The sequence below is a fragment of the Mytilus edulis genome, chromosome 6 (genome assembly GCF_963676685.1).
Source record: "Mytilus edulis chromosome 6, xbMytEdul2.2, whole genome shotgun sequence".
Classification (NCBI taxonomy): domain Eukaryota; kingdom Metazoa; phylum Mollusca; class Bivalvia; order Mytilida; family Mytilidae; genus Mytilus; species Mytilus edulis.
Window position 1 is genome coordinate 60,132,045 of NC_092349.1, and position 27,241 is coordinate 60,159,285.

Here is a 27,241-nt window from a genome sequence, read left to right on the forward strand (position 1 = left end):
AAAGCAATAATGTTCAGCAAAGAAAGATCTACAAATAAGTCAACATGACCAAAATGATCAGTTGACCACTTTAGGAGTTATTGCCCTTTATAGTCAATTTTTAACCATTTTTCGTAAATCTTAGTAATCTTTTAGAAAAATCTTCTCCTCTGAAACTGCTGGACCAAATTATTTGAAACTTGGCCACAATCATCATTGGGGTATCTAGTTTAAAAATTGTGTCCGGTGACCCCGCCAACTAACCAAGATGACCGCCATGGCTATAAATAGAACATAGGGGTAAAATGCAGTTTTTGGCTTATAACTCAAAAACCAAAGCATTTAGAGCTAATCTGACATTGGATAAAATTGTTGATCAGGCGAAGATCTATCTGCCCTGAAATTTTCAGATGAATTGGACAACCTGTTTTTGGGTTGCGGCCCCTGAATTGTTAATTTTAAGGAAATTTTGCTGTTTTTGGTTATTATATTGAATATTATTATAGATATAGGTAAACTGTAAACAGCAATAATGTTCAGCAAGGTCAGAGTTACAAATAAGTCAACATGACCAAAATGGTCAGTTGACCTCTTTAGGAGTTATTGCCCTTTAAAGTCAATTTTTAACCATTTTTCGTAAATTTTATATATCTTTTACTAAAATCTTCTTCTCTGAAACTGCTGTGCCAAATTGATCCAAACTTGGCCACAATCATCTTTGGGGTTTCTTGTTTAAAAAATGTGTCCGGTGACCTGGCCATCAAACCAAGATGGCCGCCACTGCTAAAAATAGAACATAGGGGTAAAATGCAGTTTTTGGCTTATAACTCAAAAACCAAATAATTAAGAGAAAATCTGACATGAAGTAAAATTGTTAATCAGGTCAAGATCTATCTGCCCTGAAATTTTCAGATGAATTGGACAACCTGTTTTTGGGTTGCGGCCCCTGAATTGGTAATTTTAAGGACATTTTGCTGTTTTTGGTTATTATATTGAATATTATTATAGATATAGGTAAACTATAAACAGCAATAATTTTCAGCAAAGTAAGATCTACAAATAAGTCAACATGAACGAAATGGTCAATTGACCCCTGTAGGAGTTATTGAACTTTGTAGTCAATTTTCAATCTGCTTCCTTTGTTTAATATTCACATAGACCAAGGTGAGCGACACAGGCTCTTTAGAGCCTCTAGTTATTTATTTATATAAATCGTTTAAAATTATTAAGGACTATGTTGTAGAGGATTGTTATAAAACTTATTATATTTTTGAGTAAAACTCGAACTGTACCTGCCTTTAAACTTACAATTAAAAGACAAAATGAAACGTCTGTCATATTATAATAAAAATGTATTGTGAAGACTGAGATCTTGAAACATGAGAAAATTTGAAAACGTAAGAAAATAAAAAAATACTGTCTATAGCCACCATATATTACACTAGATCTCACAAAGTCTATGACAGCATATATAAAGATCTATAAACACACCTGTACTCACTTTCTTAGATGTGTGTAATATAGATGGAATATATTTTAAAACAATAAATTGTTATTTAAGTGAAAAATCTTTGACTTTTTATTATACTCAACATGATTGTCTAATGTTTCAGTATACTAAAATTGGTGATGAATTATTTTGTTTTGTGATTCACTGATTCAGAATTTACAGGATTGTGGGTAATTTGTAATACAGGATTGTGGGTAATTTGTAATAACTGTACTTGTTGGATATCCATTGTTTGTGATTTTTTTAACCATTCACAAAATTTGAGTGAACAATTTATGAAATACTTCCCAGATAACATTAGATTCTAAACATTTATCATCCATCTGGTTGCCACTTACAAACAGTATCATCATGATAGACATTTAAAGAGCCCCCTATATAAATAATGGTATGATTGCCAATGAGACACCTATCCACAAAATTTCAAATTAAGTAGATGTAAGCAAATATTGGCAACTGTGCAGCCTTCAACAATAATAAAACCCATTCTGTATAGTAAGCAATAAAAGACAAATTTATTGGTTCAGTTTATGTTCACTTTTGTTAATGTCTTTTGATTGAGTTAAGCCATTTCAATTGATATTTTATAGTGTGTCTTTCTATGTTGTGATTTTATACTATTGTTTCAGATAAGGGTGAAGGTGTGATACAAATAAAACGTTTAAACTGGCTTCAATTGTTTGCACCTATTTTATGTCAGGAATCTGATGTTCAGTGGTTGTTGTTTGTTGATGAGGTTCATAAGTATTTCCTCGTTTCTCCTTTTTATACGACTGCAAAAATTGAAAATTTTTTGGTCGTATATTGGTATGACGTCTGCGTCGTCGTCTGAATACTTTTAGTTTTCGCACTCTAACTTTAGTAAAAGTGAATAGAAATCTATGAAATTTTAACACAAGGTTTATGACCACAAAAGGAAGGTTGGGATTGATTTTGGGAGTTTTGGTCCAAAATTTTTGGAATTGGGGGCCAAAAAGGTCCCAAATAAGCATTTTCTTGGTTTTCGCACTATAACTTTAGTTTAAGTAAATATAAATCTATAAAATTTTGACACAAGGTTTATGACCACAAAAGGAAGGTTGGGATTGATTTTGGGAGTTGACGTCCCAACAGTTTAGGAATTGGGGACCAAAAAGGGGCCCAAATAAGCATGTTTCTTGGTTTTTGCACCATAACTTAAGAATAAGTAAATAGAAATCTATGAAATTTAAACACAAGGTTTATTACCATAAAAGGAAGGTTGGGATTGATTTTGGGAGTTTTGGTCCCAACAGTTTAGGAATAAGGGGCCCAAAGGGTCCAAAATTGAACTTTGTTTGATTTCATCAAAAATTGAATAATTGGGGTTATTTGATATGCCGAATGTAGATTCTTAATTTTTGGTCCTGTTTTCAAATTGGTCTACATTAAAGTCCAAAGGGTCCAAAATTAAACTAAGTCTGATTTTAACATAAATTGAATTCTTGGGGTTCTTTGATATGCTGAATCTAAACCAAGGCTTCCAAAACGGTCATATATTCCGGATATTTGTTTAATGTCCAGTAAAAGTCCGGCTGGGCAAAGCATGAAACGGTCATTTACTTTTTAGTTTTCAAGGCTTTTTCGGTCATTTTAACATAATTCACGATCTTTTTGACCCAACCTTTTGCCTTTAACATCCACACATTTCCGGTCATAAAAGTGACATGATGATTAATTACTATCAAAACAATCCCTACTTCAATACTTTCTAATTTTAATCAAGGCTAATTAGTTGTTGGACAGCTGAAATCTACCTGTTCAGTTAACAGGTGAACTATTTTCAGTACCGGACATTGTATAAATTGATCGGTCTATTCACAATTATTTTCTTTCATTTCAGCGGTTTGTATACATATTAAATTGGTTTAGTCCAAAAGATTAAAATTATAAGAAAGTAGTATATCCCATGATTTGATGAAAAATTTAAGAAGGTTTTAAATGAAAAATCGGCAGAACTACGTTAAACAAATGTCCGGAATATATGACCGTTTTGGAAGCCTTAGATTCTAAACATGTACTTAGATTTTTGATTATGAGCCCAGTTTTAAAGTTGGTCCAAATCAGGATCCAAAATTATTATATAAAGTATTGTGCAATAGCAAGACATTTTCAATTGCAGAGTATTCAGCAATAGCAAGATCTTCAATTGCACAGTATTGTGCAATAGCAAGACAATTTCAATTGCACAGTATTCAGCAATAGCAAGAAATCTTCAATTTCACAGTATTACGCAATAGCAAGAAATCTTCAATTAGCAAGTATTTTCAATTGCACAGTATCACGCAATAGCAAGAAATATCTAATTGTACAATATTGTGCAATAGCAAGAAATTTTCGAAAATTGGAGTTATCTTTCTTTGTCCAAAATAGTAGTTGAATCAACTTAAATCATTGTTTTATACAATATACAATGTATATTCACTTTTACTACCAACTGATAAATTAAAACAATCTTTACCAAGTTCAGTGATTACAAGCACATTTTTTACATTTAATATTTTATGATGTATTTAAATGAATAGTTATTGTTGAAACTCCATTAGAAATTTGAATTGAGATCAGTTTTGGAATAAGAGAAAGGGGGATGTGAAAAAAAAATTGGGGGGGGGGGATTAAATTTTCCTCATTTCAGATTTCATCAATAAAAAAAATAATTCTTGAAACATTTATTTGAGAGGATTAATATTCAACAGCATAGTGTATTGCTCAAAGGCAAAACAAAAGTTTTAAGTTCATTAGACCACATTCATTCTGTGTCAGAAACTGTGTCAACTATTTAATCACAATCCAAATTTAGAGCTGAATCCAGCTTGAATGTTGTGTCCATACTTGCCCCAACCGTTCAGGGTTCAACCTCTGCGGTCGTATAAAGCTGCACCCTGCGGAGCATCTGGTTTATATAGATTAGACTGTTGGTTTTCCCTTTTGAATGGTTTTACACTAGTGTTTTTTGGGACCCTTTATAGCTTGCTGTTTGGTGTGAGCCAAGGCTCCGTGTTGAAGACTGTACTTTGACATATAATGGTTTACTTTTATTAATTGTGACATGGATTGAGAGTTATCTAATTGGCACTCATATCACATCTTTTTATATCTACTAACATGAAAAATTTGAAAGAATTCAATTTAGAAAACTTAATGCCTTATTTATAACAAAAATATTTACGAAAAACAAATGTAACAGACATGAACCAACAACAACCACTTAAAAGGCTCTAGACTTGAGACAGGCACATAAAGAATGTTGAAGGTTAAACATGTGAGTGAGCACTCAACCATTCCCAAACCAAAAGTTATGATTTTTTCTTCAATTTCCCTTATTTGCTTAACATTTTCTTCATGCATTTTCAAGATGTGACTTGCTATAAAATCATACAAGTGTTTGGTAAACAGGAAGTTGTGGAGTGATGAATCTGAAAACGCATCACAGGGTATAGCTGACTTATATAAACCCTGAAACCAAATTTTAGAAATCCTTGTATTGTAGTTCCTGAGAAAAATGTGATGAAAAATATTCATAGGACAGACGGATTGATGGACAGACAGAGGTAAAACAGTATACCCCCCTTTTTCATAGCGGGGGTATAAAAAGATGAAGACAAAAAAAGGTCATTATAATCCATAAACAAAAATAGAATCAGCAACAAGGATTCGATCATATCATAAACTAAAGGTAAAATCAAGTGACCAACTAGTATCACTTGTGTTTTATGACTGCTGATTCATGTGATTTTACAATTGGCCGTTTCAGAATCTAAAGGACTATGGGTAATTTCGTTGTTTGTACCCCAAAATGAAAATAACGTCACGTCATTGGTTGAATTTCCATTGTTTAGGACGTTTTTAACCAATCACGACGTTTTGGTGTACAGTTTTGAAAATATTACCCAGAATGCATTAGATTCTGAAACGGCGAATTATATCATAGACACTGACATTGCAAGGAAATATTTTGGTCGAACCACAATCAGACCGGTCATTTTTGAGACAAAACAGAAATGTCTATTATTGTTCTTTTTTTATTTCCAATCTGATATTACATTAAAAAATAGTCATCTTTGGTTCTGCATTAACCAATCTGTTGATCATCTTGTTACGACAATGTTTTCAAAACTTGTTATTGCACATAAATCCTTCCTCTTTGCTGGTGATGATGATTCACTACCTATAGGATACTGGTGGTATGTGTAGTTCTTCTTTGAAGTTACACAGAAATGGATGGAGCTGGAAAGAGAGATTACAGATTAATATTCTAATAGCAAAATTTTACAAGGAATATTCCTCTGTTAGTTTGTGTTAAAATAGTCCCTTATAAAATTTAAAGAGTGAAATTTACACCTTATCCTCACAAGTGTTTTTTTTTAAGACTTTTTTTATAGGAATGCTCCAATTTAAAAAAAAAGAAGCGCTAACACCAATGTAACAAAAACTCTGCTTCTAAATACCAAAAAAAAATGTTGTTAGTTAGAAAAAGATCTTCTAGCATGAATTTAGGTTTGTTTTTTGGGGGGCTTCCAAAATTTTGTGTCCTCTATTTATAGTATAAGATTCTTTTTTCAAAATATTCAAAATATTCCTATTTACCTAATAGGATACATATGCTGATTTTTAAGACACAGCTTAAAATAAAGTAGATTTTGTCATGAATTACCAGTAAATTCAATGTGTTGATAAATTAATGAAAGGCATAGGGAATATATATTATGTCATCTATTTCAATGTTAGTTTTTAAAAAAATATCACCAATAAAGGGAAATAACTCTTTCTGTACTAAAAACATGAAAAAGTTTAGATTTTTTAACATACTTCTGTCTGTTCATTACTGTTTGCCTGTAATCTGTTCAGTTCCATTTCATACTGCTGTACAGTACTGTTAGAAGAAAAAACAATGTTTGTAAGAGAAATATGACAACAAATTTTTTTTCTAATCATGCCATTTATAAGCAGAATCTTCAACATATTAATAGGTTTGTTCTTATGGTATGCTGTAACACTACTGTCCTAGGTGTGGGTATTGTTGAGTGCTCACAATCATGTTTAACCCTGACACATTCTTTATGTGACTGTCCTGAGTCAAGAGCATATTGTTCATTGATTGTGGTTGGTTCATGTCTATCATGTTTGTTTTTCGTAAACTGTTTTGAAAAAATTAAGCCTTTACTTTTCTCATTTTGTAGACGAATATAGGGCTTTTCTCTTTGATGAAGGCTGTACAGTGACCTATAATTGCTTAAATCCGCTTCATTTTAGCTCTGGTGGACTATTGCCTAACTGTCAATCATACCACTTCTACTTTTTTTTCAATGACAACAATTGGAGTGCTCCTGGCATCCATGTGCATGTCAGTAGCTAGTCTCATATAATACAATTATAATTTCGGGTACACATTAAGGGATAATATGGTTTGTCTCTACCCCCGAAGTTTATGCTATAAAAATTATAAAATTCATGATTGATATTGTGACACTTTTAAATCAAGTATCTATTTTTGCCACCGTCATGGATATATATTCATCAGCATATATTTTTTAAATTTTCAAACATTTAGACAAAAATCACTTTCTTAGTAATGCAGTGGCGGATCCAGCCATTTTAAAAAGGGGGGGTTCCCAACACAGAGTAAAGGGGGGGTTCCAACTATATGCTCCCATTCAAATGCATTGATTGGCCAAAAAAAAGAGGGGGTTCCAACCCCCTGAACACTCCCCCCCCCCCCCCCCTTAATCCGCCACTGTAATGGACTTGCTTAAAACATTTGATCTAATTCTTAAAAGGCATATTAAAGAAAAATTATACAGTAATATCAATTCATTAATAAAAGAATCTTTAATTATGCCAGGGGGGGGATAACATTTGCACAAATAACAGGTAAATCAAGGGGACATAATTACACATAACAAATTAATGAAAAATAAACATTTTGTCGACCAGTAAATGGAACTGTAATATGAAACTGACAACTGAAACAAGATCTACAGAATTGACCACTACTGTAAACCAACTTATTTTCACGGATACTTTATTTCTCGTTTTATCCTTTCTAGTCCATTTCGCGGCTATTTAATTTTGCGCTTTTCGAGAGTATATGTTGTAGTTTAAGACGGAAAGATCCAAGTTTTACCTTTTCGCGACGATTTATATTCGAGTTATTTTTCTACTCGCGAAAGTCTTGAAAATAAGTTGATTTTTATGAAAATAGATGATGTTGCCAGTACTGGTATAAGGCATAAATGACTAAGAAAACATTTGTTTTGCTCCAACGTACTAATGTTATGAGACAAAAGAGAAAAAAACGTTTGTAACAAATGAAGTGCAGATATTTTTTATACATCAACCTATTACTTCAGCATATCACCTTCATGGTAGTGTTTTGATACTTATTCTGGTCATTTGTATTACTGGTAATGACCAGAAGCTCCGCAGGGCGCAGCTTTATATCGCAGAGGTCGTACCCTGAACGGTTGGGGCTAGTATGGACACAACATTCCAGCTGGATACAGCTCTGAATATGGATTGTGATAAAATAGTTGACACAGCAGGGTTGTCAATAAGATTTAAAGTAGGAGGCTAAATAATAAAAGTAGCAAGCAACACTGGCGGACGGCATAGCCGTTCGGCGCGACGGTTTTAAAATGGTGCAAAATCCTGCACTCTGGGGGGCTCCTGAACTCTAATTTTGTTCTTTGCAAACACCATTTTTTTAATGATGATAAGGTAAATGAGCAGCAAGATGGTCATATTTTCATATAAAGTTGATCAAAAAATATCATCAAGACTTTCAGCTAACAAGTAATTGAAGTTGTTTGCAAATTTTTGAGGAAAATGATGAAGGCATGACTCTGTTAGACATGGTGATCATTCAGGAAAAGATTTAAATTTGGTTTTATTAGTTGAAAATATTTTTAATTTAACTGTAGACATGCAATTATTCAAATAGTTTTAACGGTGACAGCATAGGTTTTTGACACAGAATGAATGTGGTGTAATGAACTTTTTTTTTGCTTTTGAGCAATTCACTATGCTGTTGAATATTAGTCCTCTCAAAAAAAAAATATTTGAAGAAATTTTCTTTTTATTTTCTGAAATCTGAAATGAGAAAAATTGCCCCCCCCCCACCCCAAATTTTTTTTCACCTTCCCCTTTCCCTTATTCCAAAAATGATCTCAATTCAAATTTCTAATATGGTTTGCAACAATAGCTACTCATTTGAATACATTATAAAATATTAAAATATAAAATGTCATACAGTCATGGTTAAAATTAATATTAATCAATAGTAACTTAAAATGGGGAATGTGTCCAAAGGGAAACAGATGATGCCCCTGCTAGCATATAACGTTATAAAGGGACATAACTCAAGAACTGTAAAAGTGAAGCTGCCAAAAATTGAACATGAACTGAGTTTAGAGGTAATAAGCTTTTTATACACATTTCATTAAATTTAGTTGAGACAAACTGAAGTTAAGAGAACAGAAACTAAAACAATCTTCAATTTTTCCATTTGTAAACCCTAGAATGGTAATCAAAGTGCTTGTAATCACTGAATGGTAAAGACTGCTTTAATTCTATCAGTTGGTAGTAAAGTGAATATTGCATTGTATATTGTATATAGGATTGATTTAAGTTGATTTAATGACTATTCTGGACAAAGAAAGATAACTCCAATTTTCAAAGAAGATTTCATAAAGAATTGGTTTTAGGTGATTCAACAACCATTCTGGGCAAAGAAAGATAACTCCAATTTATTGTCTTGAAACTACAAAAATGCTTGTTTTTTTGTCCCTTTTTTTCCTAGACTGTGTGGCCAATAACCCACAAAATATATCCCAACCTTCTACTTATTGTATTAAACATTGTGGTACAATTTCAGAACAATTGAAAGATTTATGCACAACTTTTTGTACTAATACATGATAAATGCTTGTTTTGGGCCCCTTTGGGCCCCCAATTCCTAAACCTTAGGGACCATAACCCCCAAAATTAATCCCAAGCTTCCTTTTGTGGTTATAAACATTGCGTTAAAATTTTATTGATTTCTATACACTTATACTAAAGTTATTTTCCAGAAACATCCGTCTTTTGACAACGCTTACCACGACGACGACGAGACGTGATACCAATATACGAACGCAAAAATGTTTGTGGTTGTATAAAAAGGTGCATGTAATCTATAATGTGTAAGACATTTTCCAAAAGTTATTGATTTAAATCAAGCACTAGCTTATCCTCCACCAATAAAACTTCTTGTCATGAGATTGTTTTTATTTTGTTTCGGGCCTAGACACTGAATTTCTATGACTATTTTTCTAATAAATGTTCGTTGTTTAAGTATATTGTTGGGAAAAAACTGACAATCTCTTATCAGTTCATCATATGCTTTTAATTAACAAATCTTACTTTTCTTCCTCTCTAACAACTTCTTCTAGAATTTCTTCATGGTTAGCAACATTCTGTGATTCTCCTGTAGCTGTTCTCTACAATATTTTTTTAGAATAGTTATCAAAGGTACCAGGATTATAATATAGTACGCCAGACGCACGTTTCGTCTACATAAGACTGATCAGTGATGCTCATGTGTCATGTAAAACAACTCTGTTTATAAAAGGCAATGTGTCATAATCATTTCTCATTTATTTTATTATCGTTAATTAAGGTTATCGGTTTTCTCTTTTGATTTGTTTGAATTTTTTTCATGTTACTGCCTACTTTTATTTACTATACAGTATATTCACAGGCTTGTTCACTGTTGAAGGTCCTATGGTATGAATGCCAATAAGACAACTATCTTATTATTAGTTTGTAAAAAAATGGCAACTTCAAGTTCTGAATAACAACACAATATTAGGTCTGAGGAGTATTCTTAACGAGAATAATATAGAAGCCTCTTTTTATCTCATTCATAAGTGAAACTAAATCTGTAATATCTTATATCAAGAAATAGCAATGAACTTGAACAAATTATTGTATACAACCAGAAAAATGCTTGTTTTAGTCCCTTTTTGCCACTAATTTTTTAGATTTTTGGGGGACAATTACCCCAACATTCAATCCCAGCCTTCCCTATTAATGATTGATTGTTGGTTGCTTAACTTCCAATGGCAATGATTCCTTATCATAAAAAGATAATAATTAAATGTAAAAGCATCTAACCAAAAGATGAAAACCTTTTTCACAATGCTATTTGAATTATAATAGTTGTGATTATGATTAGAATATCAATCAGCAAAAGGACAATTAGAGAAACACAATTATAATGCAACAACGTTTGTAACGTTCATTTTGATTGGATAACGTCACTTTCTTACATGGCATCAATTGACAATTGATGCTATGGGACGTACGGGCAAGCGCAGACGGCACATGACAGATTTTAAATACCTGTTTTAACATTGTTTTCTGTCAGTTTCATTAGAATGGAGATAACAATATTGTATTTTAAGCTCTGACGGCATCAATTTGGGATTTGATGGTCGCAAATACCCGTTTACTGTCTCCGCTAACGCGTCGCCAGTAAACTTAATTTGCGACCATTAAATTCCTAATTGATGCCGTCGGAGCTTAAATACAATACAGTTATCTCCTAATGAACCACTGTAAATGACAAAAATCTGTGTTGGTCAATATCATTAGTGACAGGAATAAAATATGAAAGATTAATGTACTGTTAATTCAGAAGTTATTGGGTGCATTTATCATTGCCATTTTCGAAGAATGGACAACTAGAGATGCATTGCTCACCTGATATTTTTATTTACAATTGATGCATGGAATATTGGAACTGTTATGCTTTAGTTTCAGAGATATAAGTCAAAAACTGCATTTTCCCCCAAATTTCTATTTTTTAGCCATGCCTCTGCCATGCTGTTTGGTAGGCAGGGATGGACACATTTTTTTAAACTAGATACCCTTCACTAACTGTGGTCAAGCCAGAGGCAGATTTAGGAGGAGGGGCCAAGGGTCCTAGGCTCCCTTTTCTGGGAAAAAGTTGGTTGCTTATATAGAGAATCACTGAAGCATGATTGGAGCGGGACCCATCTTAGGCAGTAAGTGGGCCATAACCTATGAAAATTTCTGGATCCGCCACTGCAAGTTTGGTTAAATTTGTCTCAGTTGATCTTTTTAAAAGATGACAAAAATTTAAGAAAAATTGTTAAAAATTGACTATGTAAAGGGCAATAACTCCTTAATGGGTCGACTGATAATTTTGGTCATGTTGACTTATTTGTAGATCTTACTTTCCTGAACATTATCTCTAGCTATAATAATATTCAAGATAATAACCAAAAACTGCAAAATTTCCTTAAAATTACCAATTCAGGAGTAGCAACCCAACAACATGTTGTCTATTTATCTGAAAACTTCTGCAATATTTTTACCCCATGTCAGTTTTGCTATAAATACTTTCGTTTCAGAGATATAAGCCAAAAACTGCATTTTACCCCTATGCTCTATTTTTAGCCCTATGTAAGCATCTACATCTGCAGTTTTGAAGGACTCTCCATCACTACATGTTTGCATATTACCACAATTAATTTTCCCTTCAAACTAAAACTAAAACTTCAAATTAAAAGCCATCTAAAATATTCAAATTTTAATATATCCAACAATTCAAATGTTGACATTTAATTTATCTATAGCTATATATAGATGTTTTATTCTAGGTAAATGTACTAGTTATTGGACATTTTACTTCCCTGTGGAAATTCTTTTTCTAGAGCACCAACATTCCCAATTTATCGGGTAAAAATGTGTTTCTGAGATAAGTGGTATAAAATTATGAGACAGCAATCCTACAACACAAAAACAAACAAATATTTGCAGGACAACATATAATATTAAATCTCAGGAAATCCAATGTCTTTACTATCTTTGACAAGTGTAGACACAGCATATAGGGCATGTTTTATTTGCTACAATATAACATTTAATACCACTTTTTATTATGTTTTATCTTTTGATAAAATAGAGTCATGCTACAGTTGCATTGATTAACTATTTTTTTTCTACACTTTAATAATTTCAGAAATAAAGAGAGAGAATATGGCGTCCTTAGTTACGGACTATTGTACCCTCTGTAATGATGATGGAACGTCTACAAAAGCTGTCAGGTGGTGTGTAGAATGTGAGGTGTTCCTTTGTATAGATTGTGAAAAACATCACAAGAAGTTAAGAATGTCTAAAGCCCACAATACAATGTCTACAGGAGACTACCACAATCTACCCAAATTTATGCAAGAAATTAGTAGCCAATGCAGAGATCACAAGAAGAAGTATGAATTGTACTGTTCTTTCCATGCCTGTCCCTGCTGTGTCATGTGCATCACAGATAAACACAAAAAATGCCAAGAAATGAAACCGCTATCAGATATCCTAAAGAAAGTAAAATCATCTGCCTCTGTTCAACTTTTTGAAAAAGATTTGAAGGATGTTAAGGAAAACTTAGAAGAGATTATAAAATATCTAAAACGTAGGACTAATACAAGCACTGTTCAAAAAACAAAAGCTGTTGAACAAATTCGATCTATGAGGAAGTCCATAGATGATTTCTTAAACAAATTAGAACAAGAAATTCTTGATGATCTAGATTCAAAGCAATCAGCGCTGAAATCTCAGATGGACACTTTACTACAACAACTGAAAACACAAGCCAATCAGATGAGCCAATTGCAAAGTGAGTTTTCAAAAATCACACAATATGCAACCGAGCTACAAATGTATTGTGGTTTGAGAGAAATTGAGATAACTACATCTGAGGCAGCAAAACACTTAGAAGATTTAAAAAGTGGAGGCCAATTGGATGAAGTTAACCTAGAACTAACCATCTCCTCTAAACTTCAATCAATTCTAAAAGATGTCAAATCATTTGGAGACATAAATATCAATACAAGCCCATTTACTCTTCAACTTAAGGCAGTAAGAAAAGATCAAGCACAGTACCTAGTTCCGACTATTCCTACAATTGAACAAATCAAGCCATCAATGGTAAGACAGCTGAATATTCCACAAGATAAGACTTTTGATATACTAGCCTGTACAATATTACCTGATGGTAAATATCTACTAGTAATTTATGATAACCAATTTAGAGGTAATCTGGTGTTGTTTAGTAATGATGGCATGTTTATTCGAGAAGTAGTGAAATTTACAGGACTCTCATACGATTCTTGCTTCGTTAGAAATAATACAGTTGCTGCGGCATTATATTCAGAAAAACAGATAGCATTGGTGGATTTAGAAAAGAATGAAATTTTCAAATCGATTAACCTTTCTCACTACTGTTATTCAGTAGCAAGTGATGGTCAAATGTTGGTTATTTGCAGTTCGAGGAAAATTACTTTAGTAAAACTGAATGATATGTCTCATACAATCTTAGAAGGAGTTGTGGCAGATAAAGTTGCATTATTCAAAGGAAATATCTATTGTACCATCAATAGCGAAAACAAAGTCTGTTGCTATAAAAGTACTGGAGAAGCTCTTTGGACATTAATGCACAATGATGTTGTCCATCCAGAAGGAATAACATTAGACAAGAATGGCTTTGTTTATGTAGTTTCTATGCCCAAGAGTGTTGTAGTAGTATCACCAGATGGTAAAACCTGTAAAACAATACTATCAGAGGCTGATGGAATCAAATCTTTATTCGCAATAGATATTGACAAAGAATCAGAACTTATGATAGTATCTTGTATAAAAAGTGATGATAGTAAATCAAATCAAACAGCTTTTGTTTACAAAATCTGAAATGTAATATTTTTCATTTTACAAATTAGTCTTTATATTTATAAACTCTAGGGTTAACTGCTAGTACAAAAATGTAACAGTATAAATTTAAATAAAAAGATGTGATTATATCATTGCCAATGAAAAACAAATATCCACCTAAGTTAAAATGAACTGGATGTAATCAATTAAAGGCAATCATACAGCCTTCAACAATGAGAAAAATTAATACTGATTAGTCAGCTTCTTCCAATTTAAACATCTCTGACCTGTGTACCTTAACCCTTTTCATAACAACTATACATCTGTTTAGCAGTTACACAAACTAAAATATTTTCTTAATAATCAACATTACAAAGGCAAAACAGTGTGACACAGAAATTATAACAAAACAGTTTGGAAATTGAAGAAAAAGCAGTCAATGTGAATAGACCCCTTATTCTGGTGGACGTTTTCAGACCTATTTCGATTTTCATTCAAACAAGTGTCCCTGATAACATGATTGAATTGTTCCAACTTGTTCATGAAAGACAATAAATATGAAGCCCTGACCTCCTGCATACATTGTGAAATAGATATAAGAAGATGTGGTATGAGTGCTAATGTAAACTCTTCATCCAAGTCACAATTTTATTTTAAACATATACCATTATAGGTTAAAGTACGGTCTTCAACACTACGCCTTGGCTCACACCGAACAGCAAGCTATAGGTTTCAATTTGTAAATACAACTGTTTCTCAAACCATGCCTCTTTTGGTGACATCTAGAATATTCATAGAAAATAAATTTTGTTTACATACTGGTTCCCAGTTATGATCTCTGTGTTCCATCTCACAGAGACATAACTTGGGAATGTAACCAGTAAATATACATGTGCATATTGTTTCTATTGAAATCTGTGGTAACCCTTCGTTCGAGGTAGGGGTATTTAAGAAAATTAGTGTTAGTTTAAACTCTGAGAAGTTCAGGGCATATAAAAGTTGAAAATATGCCGAACAGCCCTATATTTTGACCTTTGAAAAAATGTAGTGCATATGACCTTTCAATTCTAGGATAAGATTTTTTTCAAAACTTCATAGTAAAAGTGGTACAGTTTTAGCCGTAAAAGAAGTTCCTATGGGAAATTGCATTATCAATATTTATAGAAATGCAACCTATAAAGGGCCACAAAAATGATTAGTGTAAAACCATTCAAACGTTTAATCTTTAAAAAAAATCACAATTTGTCCCTAGTACACAGATGCCCCATCCACATAATCATTTCCTGTAAAATTGGGTAAAAACTCTTATTTGGCATTAAAATAAGAAAGATCGTATCAACGGGTACATTTGAACTAAGTTTCAAGTTGATTGGACTTCATTAAAAACTACCTGGACCAAAAACTTTAACCTGAAGCGGGACAAACTAGCGAACGGACCAATGAACAGGCAAACAGACGAACAGACGCACAGACCAGAAAACATCATGCCCCTGGATGGGGCATAAAAAAAACAGAAACAAGAAACACTTCTGAACCACATCAACAAATGATAACTACTGAACATCAGATTCCTAACATACATGAATACAGTACAACAAACATTGCATTAAATAAAACAGTACTGTTGAAGCAAAATTTGAAATGATTGTCTCTTGAAGACAAATTTGAAGCCCATGCCAAAACTATTCATTCAGAATTGGAAAATATAAAGAAAGTAAATAAACTGATACAAATATGAAGATGTGGTATGAATTCTAATGAGATATCTCTCTACAAGAGACCATATGACACAGAAATCAAAAACTATCGGTCAATGTACGCCTTCAACAATGAGCAAAACCCAGACTGCATAGGCAGTTATTAAATTCCTGAAACAAAAAATGTAAATCTATTAAAACCAAAAAAATTGATTGTCTGATTCGTCTGAAAACTTCAGAGCAGGTAGTACTAGTTCTTGGCCTAATGAACACTTTTGCCCATGTCAGATTAGCTCTAAAGGCTTTAGTTCTTGAGATATAAGCAAAAAAAATAAAACAAAAGCATTTTATCCCTATGTTCTATTTTTATCCATGGCAGCCATGTGTTTTCATAAACCAGAAAAGAAAACACAAACTGTATACAAGGTGCTTTAAAGATCATTCAGCTGTAGTTTTATAGAAATTGGTTCATTAGATTCAGAGGATAAGATCTTTGAAATAGTTTACACCAGACAGGCACCAAGTGATGGCAAAAACTCACTCTTATGTGAGCTAAAAAGTATAAAACACCCCTCCCTATAAGACTTGACAAAAAAACCTTTCAAAAATGTTTTCTTAAATATATAATATGTTAAAAATATGACAAAAAAAACCCTAAAAGTCCCCCCCCCCCCCCCACACACACACTCTCCCCTCCCCTCCCCCCAATTTTTTTGAAAGGAAATGAAGGTTATTGTCTTTTCAGGAAATGTACATTCAGGGAATTCCATAAACTTGAACAAATTATTGTCTACAACTAGAAAAATGCTTGTTTTTGCCCCTTGTTTGCCCCTTATTTTCTAAATGTTCGGAACAATTACCCCAACACTCAATTCCAGCCTTCCCTATGTGGTATGGAAGTATTCTTAATGAGTATAACATAGAAGACTTGTCTTGTCTCATTCATAAATGAAACTAAATTGGTAAATCTTTTATCTATCATGAAAAAAAATAGCAATAAACTAAGTTTAATCAATAAAATATAATGGTCTTCTTAACAATTTGATCCTACTCTTTATAATGAAAAATAAAACTCCAAAGAAACTCCTTTTAAGAGACAAAGTCTTATAAATGTCATCAAAATATAAAAACAATGACCTCTAGTAATGTTGCATCACAACAAATAACATCCACACTTTATCATATTATTCTGAATGATAAGATCACACTTAAGACATTTCTGAAATTGTCAAAATCAACACTTTAGAGTGGTCTTCCAAGAGTTTCTGATTAAGGTAGCACAATACAAAGATTTTATAACTTCAACTCCCAAGTTTTAAAATGCTGTAACTTTCTTAATAATGCTTGACAATTTATAAAAGTGGTAGTTTTGGATAGCTAACAGATCACTCTTTCAAATAAATGCAATGTTAGTATTATGCAACAATTATGTAACCAATTATAATGTTAACTGTGGCTAAAATATTTTTCACCAAATTTCCACTTTCAAATGAAATTAGCTTCTGCATAGGTATCCCTAGAGGGATGATTTTATTATATGTTATTCCTATGGCCATTATCTACAAAAGGGTGTCTCAGATTTCAGATAGAATGAATAGAACAAATTTTACACCTAATTGAACATTGTCTTCTTTTATGTGGTTAGGATGTTTACACTAATTAGAGATTTATGAGAGAATGGAACACCATAGAGACAATCTGAGACACCCTTTTGAAGCCCATGATGTGTTGATTAAGATTCCGTTAAAATTTTCTGTATAGTTAAAGAGATGATAGAGCTAAATTCATTCAAGTGAACGTACACAGATTTTGCCACTAATTACATAATAATTGATTACATAATGATTGCATAATAAAAATATTGCCACCATTTAAAAGAGTAATCTTTTATCTATCTATATATACCTCTTTTATTATTTTCTATGCATACATAAGAAAGTTACAGCATTTTAAAGGTTAGTGATTGGAAGTTAAAAAGTCTTTGTATTGTGCTACCTTAAAATATTTTAGACACAGTTAACAATATAATTGGTTACATAATTGTTGCATTTATTTGAAAGAGTAATCTGTTAGCTATCCAAAACTACCACTTTTATAAATTTTCAAGCATTATTAAGAAAGTTACATTATTTTAAAACTTGGGAGTTGGAGTTATAAAATCTTTGTATTGTGCTACCTTAAATAATTCCAAGACAGGCTTCTGGAATCAATAGATTATATCAAAATAAGAGAAAACATTACTTAATGTTTGACAGACATTCTATTTTGATCTTTCAATGTCAATGGTTGCTGTTTAGGATGTTGAATTCGGGAAATTAGATCTAACAGAAAAAGAAATAGAGTACACCCTCATTATATTGTATAATATCAGGTTATTTATATATCAGGTCTGTTGACATTTTGGGCAAAAGAAGGTGTATTTTTTGTTTTAAAAAAAATATTTTTTTATGTTTCATTGTTGTGTTCAATGTATTCTGAAAGGATTGCATACGGACATTTTTGTTTGAAAATGCCGACAATAAAATTGAGAATGGAAATGGGGAATGTGCCAAAGAGACAACAACCCGACCATAGAAAAAAAACAACAGCAGAAGGTCACCAACAGGTCTTCAATGTAGCGAGAAATTCCCGCACCCAAAGGCGTCCTTCAGCTGGCCCCTAAACAAATATATACTAGTTCAGTGATAATGAACGCCATACTAATTTCCAAATTGTACACAAGAAACTAAAATTAAAATAATACAAGACTAACAAAGGCCAGAAGCTCCTGACTTAGGACAGGCGCAAAAATGTGGCGGGGTTAAACATGTTTGTGAGATCTCAACCTTCCCCCTATACCTCTAGCCAATGTAGAAAAGTAAACGCATAACAATATGCACATTAAAATTCAGTCCAAGAGAAGTCCGAGTCTGATGTCAGAAGATGTAAACAAAGAAAATAAACAAAATGACAATAATACCTAAATAACAACAGACTACTAGCAGTTAACTGACATGCCAGCTCCAGACTTCAATTAAACTGACTGATAGATTATGATTTCATCATATGAACATAAGGCACAATCCTTCTCGTTAGGGGTTTAGTATCATACCATCATAACATATATGAGAAGAACATAACCCGTGTCATGCCAACAACTGGTTTTTGAAGAAATGTGTTTAGTTCCGATGCAAAGACCCTATAAGTGAATCAATATTAAAGCCAAAATATGCAATCTTAATGACCTGACAACAGTATTGTAACTATATCCCTTCTTAATAAGTCTATTCAAAGGTTTTGTTAGTTTTTGAGGTGAATACTGACACCTTTGTGCTTTTATATAAAGAATATTTCCATAAAAAATTGGATGTGAAATACCTGAACGTATAAGAAGTCTGCATGTTGAGCTATATTTATGAATGATGTCCTTATACCAATGATAAAATTTAGTAAATGTTTTGACTAGTTTGTGATATCGAAAACCCTGGTGTAATAATTTTTCAGTAATACATAAATTTCTCTCATTAAAATCTAAAACATTTTTACATACATGAGCGAATCGTACAAGTTGAGATATATAAACACCGTAAGATGGTGACAAGGGAACGTCACCATGCCTAGTATATGAACATCTTGCAAAAATTGGGAGGGGGTGTTCTCTTGTTAGCCAACATTTGGATTTATACTTGCAACTGCATTTATCATATATGTAGCTCTGTAGGGGACCCTAGAACCCCTGCAGTGCCCCCTAAAATCTGCCTCTAAATGATGAACATCACAGAAGAAATATGTACCAGGTACAATCAGTTATCCCATATCGAATTACATACATGTAGAATGCTAATGATACATGCTTTAACCTATAATAGTTTACTTTTTAAATTGTTATTTGTATGGAGAGTTGTCTCATTGGCACTCACACCACATCTTCTTATATCTATTTGCTGCATGCATGTCACAAGCAAAAAACATCATATATAAAAACAATTAATTGCCAGATGCCAATTACATGCTTGTAGATTATATAGCTAAGTGAGTACTTTCGGCAAGCAAACTTAGGGGCAGAATCCAGCCATTTTCGAAAGGGGGTGTGCAACTCAGAATAAAGAGGGGGTTCCAACTATGTGTCCCAATTTAAATGCATTGATCGTCAAAAAAAGGGGGGTCCAACCCAAAAACCTTCTCCCTGTATCAGCCACTGAAACTGCATGTATCATCTAACAACAGCTCATCTAAAGCTTGTGGCAAGTAATTTGCAAACATGTCATTTTAATTTTTTATTGCAAGAAGCTCACAGCAAGCTAGATGATGATATGTATTTTCTGCATGTATGTGCACAATATGTCATTTATTACATTATAGTAACCTGTCAGAAATTGTGTAACTTGACAAGTGTGATTGGTTGTCTGTATTGATTCAAACCAGGCAGACTTCATGGATATCAAAATGTGACATTTTCTTGTCAAATGTAAATTTTTCTTAGGTAATTTGCAATCTACATGGTTTCAGAGCATGGTTGTTTCCAAATTTAAAAGTTACATGGTATCCCTTTCTTGTGAAAACAAACATTTACTGATGTAATGAATTTGATTTACATCTTAAATGTGGGAGACCTTGTTGGATGGTAATAAGGGGGGTACCTTTATGACAAGTAACAGTAAAAATTCTTGCCAAATTTCTTTTCGACGATAAAAAATCAGCTGATTCTGACACATCATGTTATTTTTTTTCCAAAAATGACAATAACAATAATTATTTGAGACCTCTGACCAATCTCGATAAGGATATTTTGAAGAATCACAGTAAAATATTAACCAATTTGATGCTACCGTTAGCCGAAAATGTTTTTACCTGTATCTGTGTAATTTTCTTGATGTCTCCATAACTCTTCACTGGTGCTCTTAGTTTTTTCAACTGATCTTTAATGCTAAAAAAATAAAGCAGTGACTTAATATTAGCCCAGCATGTCTAGATCTACACCATGTATTAATTTAAAGGAAGAGAAATTAGAAATGAAGGGAGACAATTAGGGCATAGTTAGTGTTTTTCCAAAGAAAATCAATATTAAGTTTAGACAAATCTGATTAAAAGTTAAGAGTGAAATTTTATTGATTGATTAATAGGCTATTGTTGTTTAACCGCCAATGGCAAATATTTTAAGTATATTCAGGATGAAGTGTGAATATAAAAAGGTTGTGACCAACAATACAAAGGAAGTCAAATTAATAAATCTTGATTTTCTGATAGGGACCCAACAAGTTGCCATATACATGTATGATGAACAGTATGCACCAGATCTACATACACCCTGATGTATGCATATTGAAATTGATTCAAGAATAAAATGGAATATTGTAGATGGAATTACATCAGTAATCATAAATAATGATGTGCAGAAAAATTTGTAGATTGATGCACTATAGCTTTTAAAAAGTTGTACGAAGTTTAATTGATGAAGTCCCATAACTCTTGAAAGGTCAACATTTTTAAAAATCATGTAGGCCAAGTTGGGATGGAACTAGAGTTCTGACTAGAGTTCCATATGAGCGGTAAATAATTTTGAAGAGTAAGGTCTCTAGATTACTGGAAGTACAAGGCCCCTACTCTGAATATGTTTACATTCACATTTGATTGGATTGACGTCATTACATCCGGGATATTGAGTCGATCTCTAGGAACCCTGCCACAACCCAGGGTTCCTCGAGTGTTAATGGCGGGAAAGCTATATCCAATCATAACAGGTGTTATATATGACCATTTCAATTCCATCTACTCTAGATATCCATTGAAACTTGGCAGTAGAGATGCACATAAAGATATAGGGCATCTACTTAATATCTATATTTCATAAAAAAAAAAAAGGCATTGATTGATCTATATGAATAATTCTAATTTGTTACAAGTTGTGGGTCAATAAAGTTTTTTAACTACAAGGTTACTTACCCTTTTACTGTTTCAGACAATAAATCCTGTAAGTCATCCACATCATGTCCTTCATTTGTTGCTTTGGACAATATAATTCTTAAAGTAAAACATGAAAAATTGTATATCTATCATAAAATATCTATGGCATAATTTGTATGATTAGCATGCTGCACAAGGCTACAATAATAGGTCACATGGCCATTGACAGTGGTGGATCCAGAAATTTTCATCAGTGGGGGCCCACTGACTGACCTAAGAGGGGGCCCGCTCCAGTCACGCTTTAGTGATTCCCTATATAAGCAACCAAATTTTTCCCCAAAAAGGGGGGCCCGGCCTCCCTGCCTCCCCCCCCCCTAAATCCGCCTCTGATTGAGGCAAATGAACATGAGCATTATTGAACCTGTAATTTGGCTTAAAAAACAGAGCTAATAAGCAACATATAAAGTCATAAAAAATATTATAAGAATCATGGTAAGATGATCAGAAAAAACTTATTTTTGCATTTTAATGGAACATTCTTTATGTGCCTGTCCCAAGCAAGTAGTTTTTAATCAAGTGAATTTTGTTGGTTGCTGTTTACAATTATTAAATAAAAGTTCTTTTATAAATAGTCTCACATTTTGTCGTACTTGCCATCAGGCCTACCATACCTTACTACATACATTTTTGTACATGACATATATATATACTGTATGGATTTTGTTCAATTGTTTAACCATACACTCGAATCAACAAATGTGTTTAAACTATGATAGTAACATTAAACATGATTAATCTTAAAAATAGTGGCATTTAACTAACCAACGATCTTTCTATGAAATATTGGTGTTAAACTAACCTTACACCTGTTTCTAAACATTCACTGATATAATCTTGTGTTGACGGATGAATTACTTTCCAATTCTTGGTTTGCTTCCCAGTAAATGTCTTTTTCTTTACTGAAAAGAATGTGGAGAACTTTATTGAAACACTGAATATGTACTTTTTTAAAGATAGTTTTGGCTATGAACTTTATTTCAGTAACAGAGAGTATTCCCAGATCTTAACCTTGTGTATTTCATGTTTTTGTTTTATATTTGTATTGATCTGATGAGTGACACCCTTTTATCTGATCTTATATTGTTTTCTTATGCTGTACTGCAAATATTATATATTCTACCCTTTACTGTTAGTGTTATCAAGTGTATATAGTTTTAAATCTTATTTTTGAAATTTACATATATAATTATATTATTTTGTTTTTTTATTGTTTATTTTCCTGGTTACCTTGAAAATTAAAACAAAATTTAATAGTTAACACATGGTGAATAATCTTCAATAAATGGAGCACTAAAAACTTAAAGAAGAAGAATGAAGTGGATGTCGTTTGTTGCTGTACATCTGTATATATATCATATTTGTTGCTATGCAGTAAGTTTTGCTCATTGTGGTGACATATAGTTGTTAATTTTTAAAAAGGAATTCACATACATGTACTAGGTAGCCCTCAAACATGGCAACATAAAAGGAAATTACTCTTTTCTCAAATTGTGTCATTAGAAACCTAACTTTACCATGTAGACCATACATACATGTGATGTATATCGAAAAGAGCCATTTATGCCCCACTGCCCCACCTACGATAGTAGAGGGGCATTATGTTTTCTGGTCTGTACGTTGGTCTGTTAGTTCCTCCGTCCATTCGTCCCACTTCAGGTTAAAGTTTTTGGTCAAGGTAGTTTTTGATGAAGTTGAAGTCCAATCAACTTAAGGGGGCTCGCGAGTCTAAATCAATTTTTTTATTTAATATAGGATTTCGCTATATTTTTCTATAAATGAACTTTATCTTATACAATATAATAAAATGAAATAAAAAAAATAGGGTCACCTTTCATTTACGCTCACAATCTGCTTTCGAAAGAAGCATACATTTTTGACAATGTTCTTTTTTCTGTTGAACTAATAAGAGAAAAAGTGGTAATATTGAAATAAAAAAAGAACTAAATTACAGAAAACGCTTAAATTTTACAATTATTTAGTTTATGTACAGTTTATTCGAAAACAACAATAAAAAAAATATAGGTCACCGATGAGTTAAAAAGGTATTTCATTTAAAGGCCAAAAAATAGCATTTTTGCACCAAAGGGAGATAATTTGGAGCTTTTTCAATGATATCTACATTTTAAGAGTCCCTTGGGGCCAACACAAATTGTTATTTTGGGATGATTTTTGTACCATATGATAAAGTATCAACTACTAAAGGTAATTCATAAAATTTGTAATGAAAAATAAATTATTTTTTTTCTGGAAATCTTATACCCGCGAGCCTCCTTTAAAAAACTCAGTACACATGTTCCCTATGATATGATCTTTCTAATTTTAATACCAAAATTAGAGTTTTGACCCCAATTTTACGGTCCACTAAACATAGAAAATGATAGTGCTAGTGGGGCATCTGTGTACTATGGACACATTCTTGTGTATGCAGGTTTCAATATCTAATTAATTGAAATTGTTTTAGATAAAATTTCTTGACACTGATTTCTTAGCATTACACTCTCTCAGTCTCTGGTTACAAATTACAATACACCTTATCACTATTTGTAAATATGTGCCTGTTAACCCAATAATTGGTTCCTTTTGAACTTTTGATGTCAAATAATTATCACTTTTGATCAGATATATTATATTATAGTAAAATTGAGTTTATGATGTCAAAAATTTACAGGAACCTGAAGAGATATCCAGTAATGAATGACAATCAAAGAGCTGATAGCTCTAAGGTGGAAGAAGGTGAATAAAATGTAACTTGAATTACCATAAAAGCACCCCCACTAAACCAGGCTGCTTTGTTCCATTATCGTTATGATGTATTTTTTTTTTCATTTTCTATGTTCAGTGGACTGTGAAAATTAGGTAAAATCTTTAATTTGGCAGTAAAATTAGAAAGATCATATCATAAGGAACACATGTGTACTAAGTTGCAAGTTGATTGGATTTCAACTTCATCAAAAACTACCTTAACCATAAACTTTAACCTGAAGCAGGATGGACGGACAGACCAGAAAAAATAATGCCCATAAGTTGGGCATAAAGATAGTAAGACTTACATACCCGCCAACTTTTGAAAGTTCCCATGGGTTTTTTTAGTGTGCAACAACAATTTCAAACGTTACAATTTTTAGCGAAGTATTTTGCACGATCTGGATTGTCTAGAAAAAGTGACTGTCATATTTGTATGATGAACTTACATGCCTTTTTCTTAAGTCTGTTTGCATGATTCTAGTTATTAAATCAGTAGAAAAGATGAACAAGTAGCTAGCAGATCAGGGTTTATTTATTAGTGTAAGAATATTAGATGCTTGTTGAAATTTCCAATTTTGAATTATGCACAAAGATGGACCTTTAACAGGTTGGGAACAACACTCCAAATGAGGGGTAACCCTCATTGGAAGAACATTACAACCAGCTGTAAAAAATGAGCACCTTTATTTTCATATTATTTGATGAAACTTTTCCCCAAGAACTATGCTTAAATGGTCAAAACATGTCAAAAGAATTTTCTGATGTTTCTTAACTTATATATATCTTCTTTATTAATTTGATTGTCCCACTTTTGAGTTAAAAATTTTAAAAAAATCTTTCTTTATGGTAGTACAGTAGACTCCGGCCAATCGGATACCCAAAATGTCAGCTAAAAATATCCGATTACCCGATATATTCAATTAGACGATGAATGTATATTCATTGAATATTCTGCAATAATAAGTAGATCTATTGCTTAATATGTTGAAAGGGCTGGAGGATTGATGGAGTGATTTCTATCGGTTACATCACCACGATGGTTGCGTAAAAAATTATCAGCTGATTATGTAATGATTAAATTTGTTTGCACTTGCAGTTTTTAAATCCTATATTTATTAAAATAAATCAAATGACCTAAAATATTTATGTGAATTATTATCTTCCATCCATAGTTTCTCTTTACTTGTTTTAAAGTAAACAAATTAATATCCATAGTTTACATTTTCACACAGGTAAACTAATTTGGCTATAAATAGATCAAAGCATGCCTGTGAAGAATCTCTAATCTAAAACCGTAATTGTTATAATATTATTTCTTTAAATAATCAAATTTAAATTTATGAAAATTATCATGATTGATAAAATAGTATTGCATAAAGTTTACGTTTTCGGAAGACTATTTATGTTTAGGTCATGGTCCTAGAGGCTTCTTATCAAATTTGTAAACAAACCAATATGGCCACCACACGTGATTGCCTTTGCACATGGGAAAAAAATATTTCTGACAAAAGTCAGATTTCTCTTGTCAAAAGGGATTTATATTTATATTGCAATAAATTATTCAGAAGGAGGTACATTCAGTTTAGATTATATTTCAAAATTCTTATTCTATGAGCATTTAGAGTTTAATCAAAATGCTCCCAACAGCAACGTACTGCTCTGAGTCTTGAATAATTTTATAAATAGATTCAAACCATTTGAAGTAAAAGGGCATCTAATTCACAAAGGAAACCAATGAATAAAGACAACAATTTAATAAGAAAAAGATCCTTTTTATTTATTAAAAACAAAGTCTTCTTGTCTGCAAGATTGCAAATTCGTAACTTCAAGGGCGAACATGTAAACAGAGGGAGTTGTCCCGATACCAAATTCACACATGCGTACTACAAATATGTACAGTAAAAACATCCGGTTACAAGTAAACAAATAACGTTCATGTAGATGAGATGAAATCTAATAATTAACATAATAAAAGGGTACATATTTACGATAGTGATTGTTTTTCAATCCTAATTTACAAATTAAATGATTCAGATGCATAATCATGTGTTAAAATTGGTGTCTGGAATCAGAAGTTGTTATGAAATTGTAATACACAGAAACGAATGCGGCATACGGAGGATTAATGATTTTTAAGGTCGGCACCATTGGCCTTCAGAAGACTTGAAGTCTTCTTCCACCAAAAACAACAACACAGGCGCTTGTTGTAAGCGATAAGCAGGGCTGCCAAATCTCGTGCATTTGCTTCATGAAAAGTTGGCAGAACTGGATAAAGACTATTATTAAAGTGTATATCAACTGGTCAAAATCACCAAACAAGGTTACAGGGGTGTCACTCAATCTATTCATTACCTAATGTTTCAAACTTTTTGGAGCTAATAAGACTCTTTCTTTTTACTTCAGATGCTGGAACAGTGAATTTGTGTATTGAAGTTTGCAAAGACTTATTTTTGCTAGAATTCTGGTTAGTTTTTATTTTTTTTGCTGTTTTCTTGTCATTCGCTTCTTCTGTATTTTTCCTTTTGGGTGTTTTAGTTTTAGCCATACTCAGGTGTTGCTATGAAGATAGATTCATGGCATGAAAGTGAATTCAATTTTCGCAGAAAATAATTGTTCAATGTCAATTTTCAACATACTATACTGT

At 32.4% G+C, this 27,241-nt stretch overlaps 1 protein-coding gene across 1 annotated transcript; it reads right to left on the reverse strand.

Moving 5' to 3' along the window:
* Positions 1 to 5,515: 5,515 nt before the first annotated feature.
* On the reverse strand, positions 5,516 to 27,231 carry LOC139528014 (uncharacterized). The gene is made up of 7 exons (XM_071323785.1): positions 26,950 to 27,231; positions 22,652 to 22,751; positions 21,832 to 21,909; positions 20,740 to 20,815; positions 9,908 to 9,984; positions 6,317 to 6,380; positions 5,516 to 5,734 (listed from the first exon to the last, which is right to left on the reverse strand). Exons 1-7 carry the CDS (start codon positions 27,140 to 27,142, stop codon positions 5,672 to 5,674), a joined length of 651 nt encoding a protein of 216 aa, XP_071179886.1. The 5' UTR covers positions 27,143 to 27,231; the 3' UTR covers positions 5,516 to 5,671.
* Between the last annotated feature and the right edge of the window lie 10 nt (positions 27,232 to 27,241).

What these genes read in the sequence shown, in the direction of transcription:
- LOC139528014 (XM_071323785.1), bottom strand. Translation starts at nt 27,142, where the DNA reads ATGGCTAAAACTAAAACACCCAAAAGGAAAAATACAGAAGAAGCGAAT. An exon ending in CAAAAAGTTTGAAACATTAG is followed by an intron (nt 22,752 to 26,949) that starts GTAATGAATAGA and finishes CATTCTTTTCAG; the next exon opens with TAAAGAAAAAGACATTTACT. An exon ending in GTTGTTAGAGAGGAAGAAAA is followed by an intron (nt 6,381 to 9,907) that starts GTAAGATTTGTT and finishes TTCTTCTAACAG; the next exon opens with TACTGTACAGCAGTATGAAA.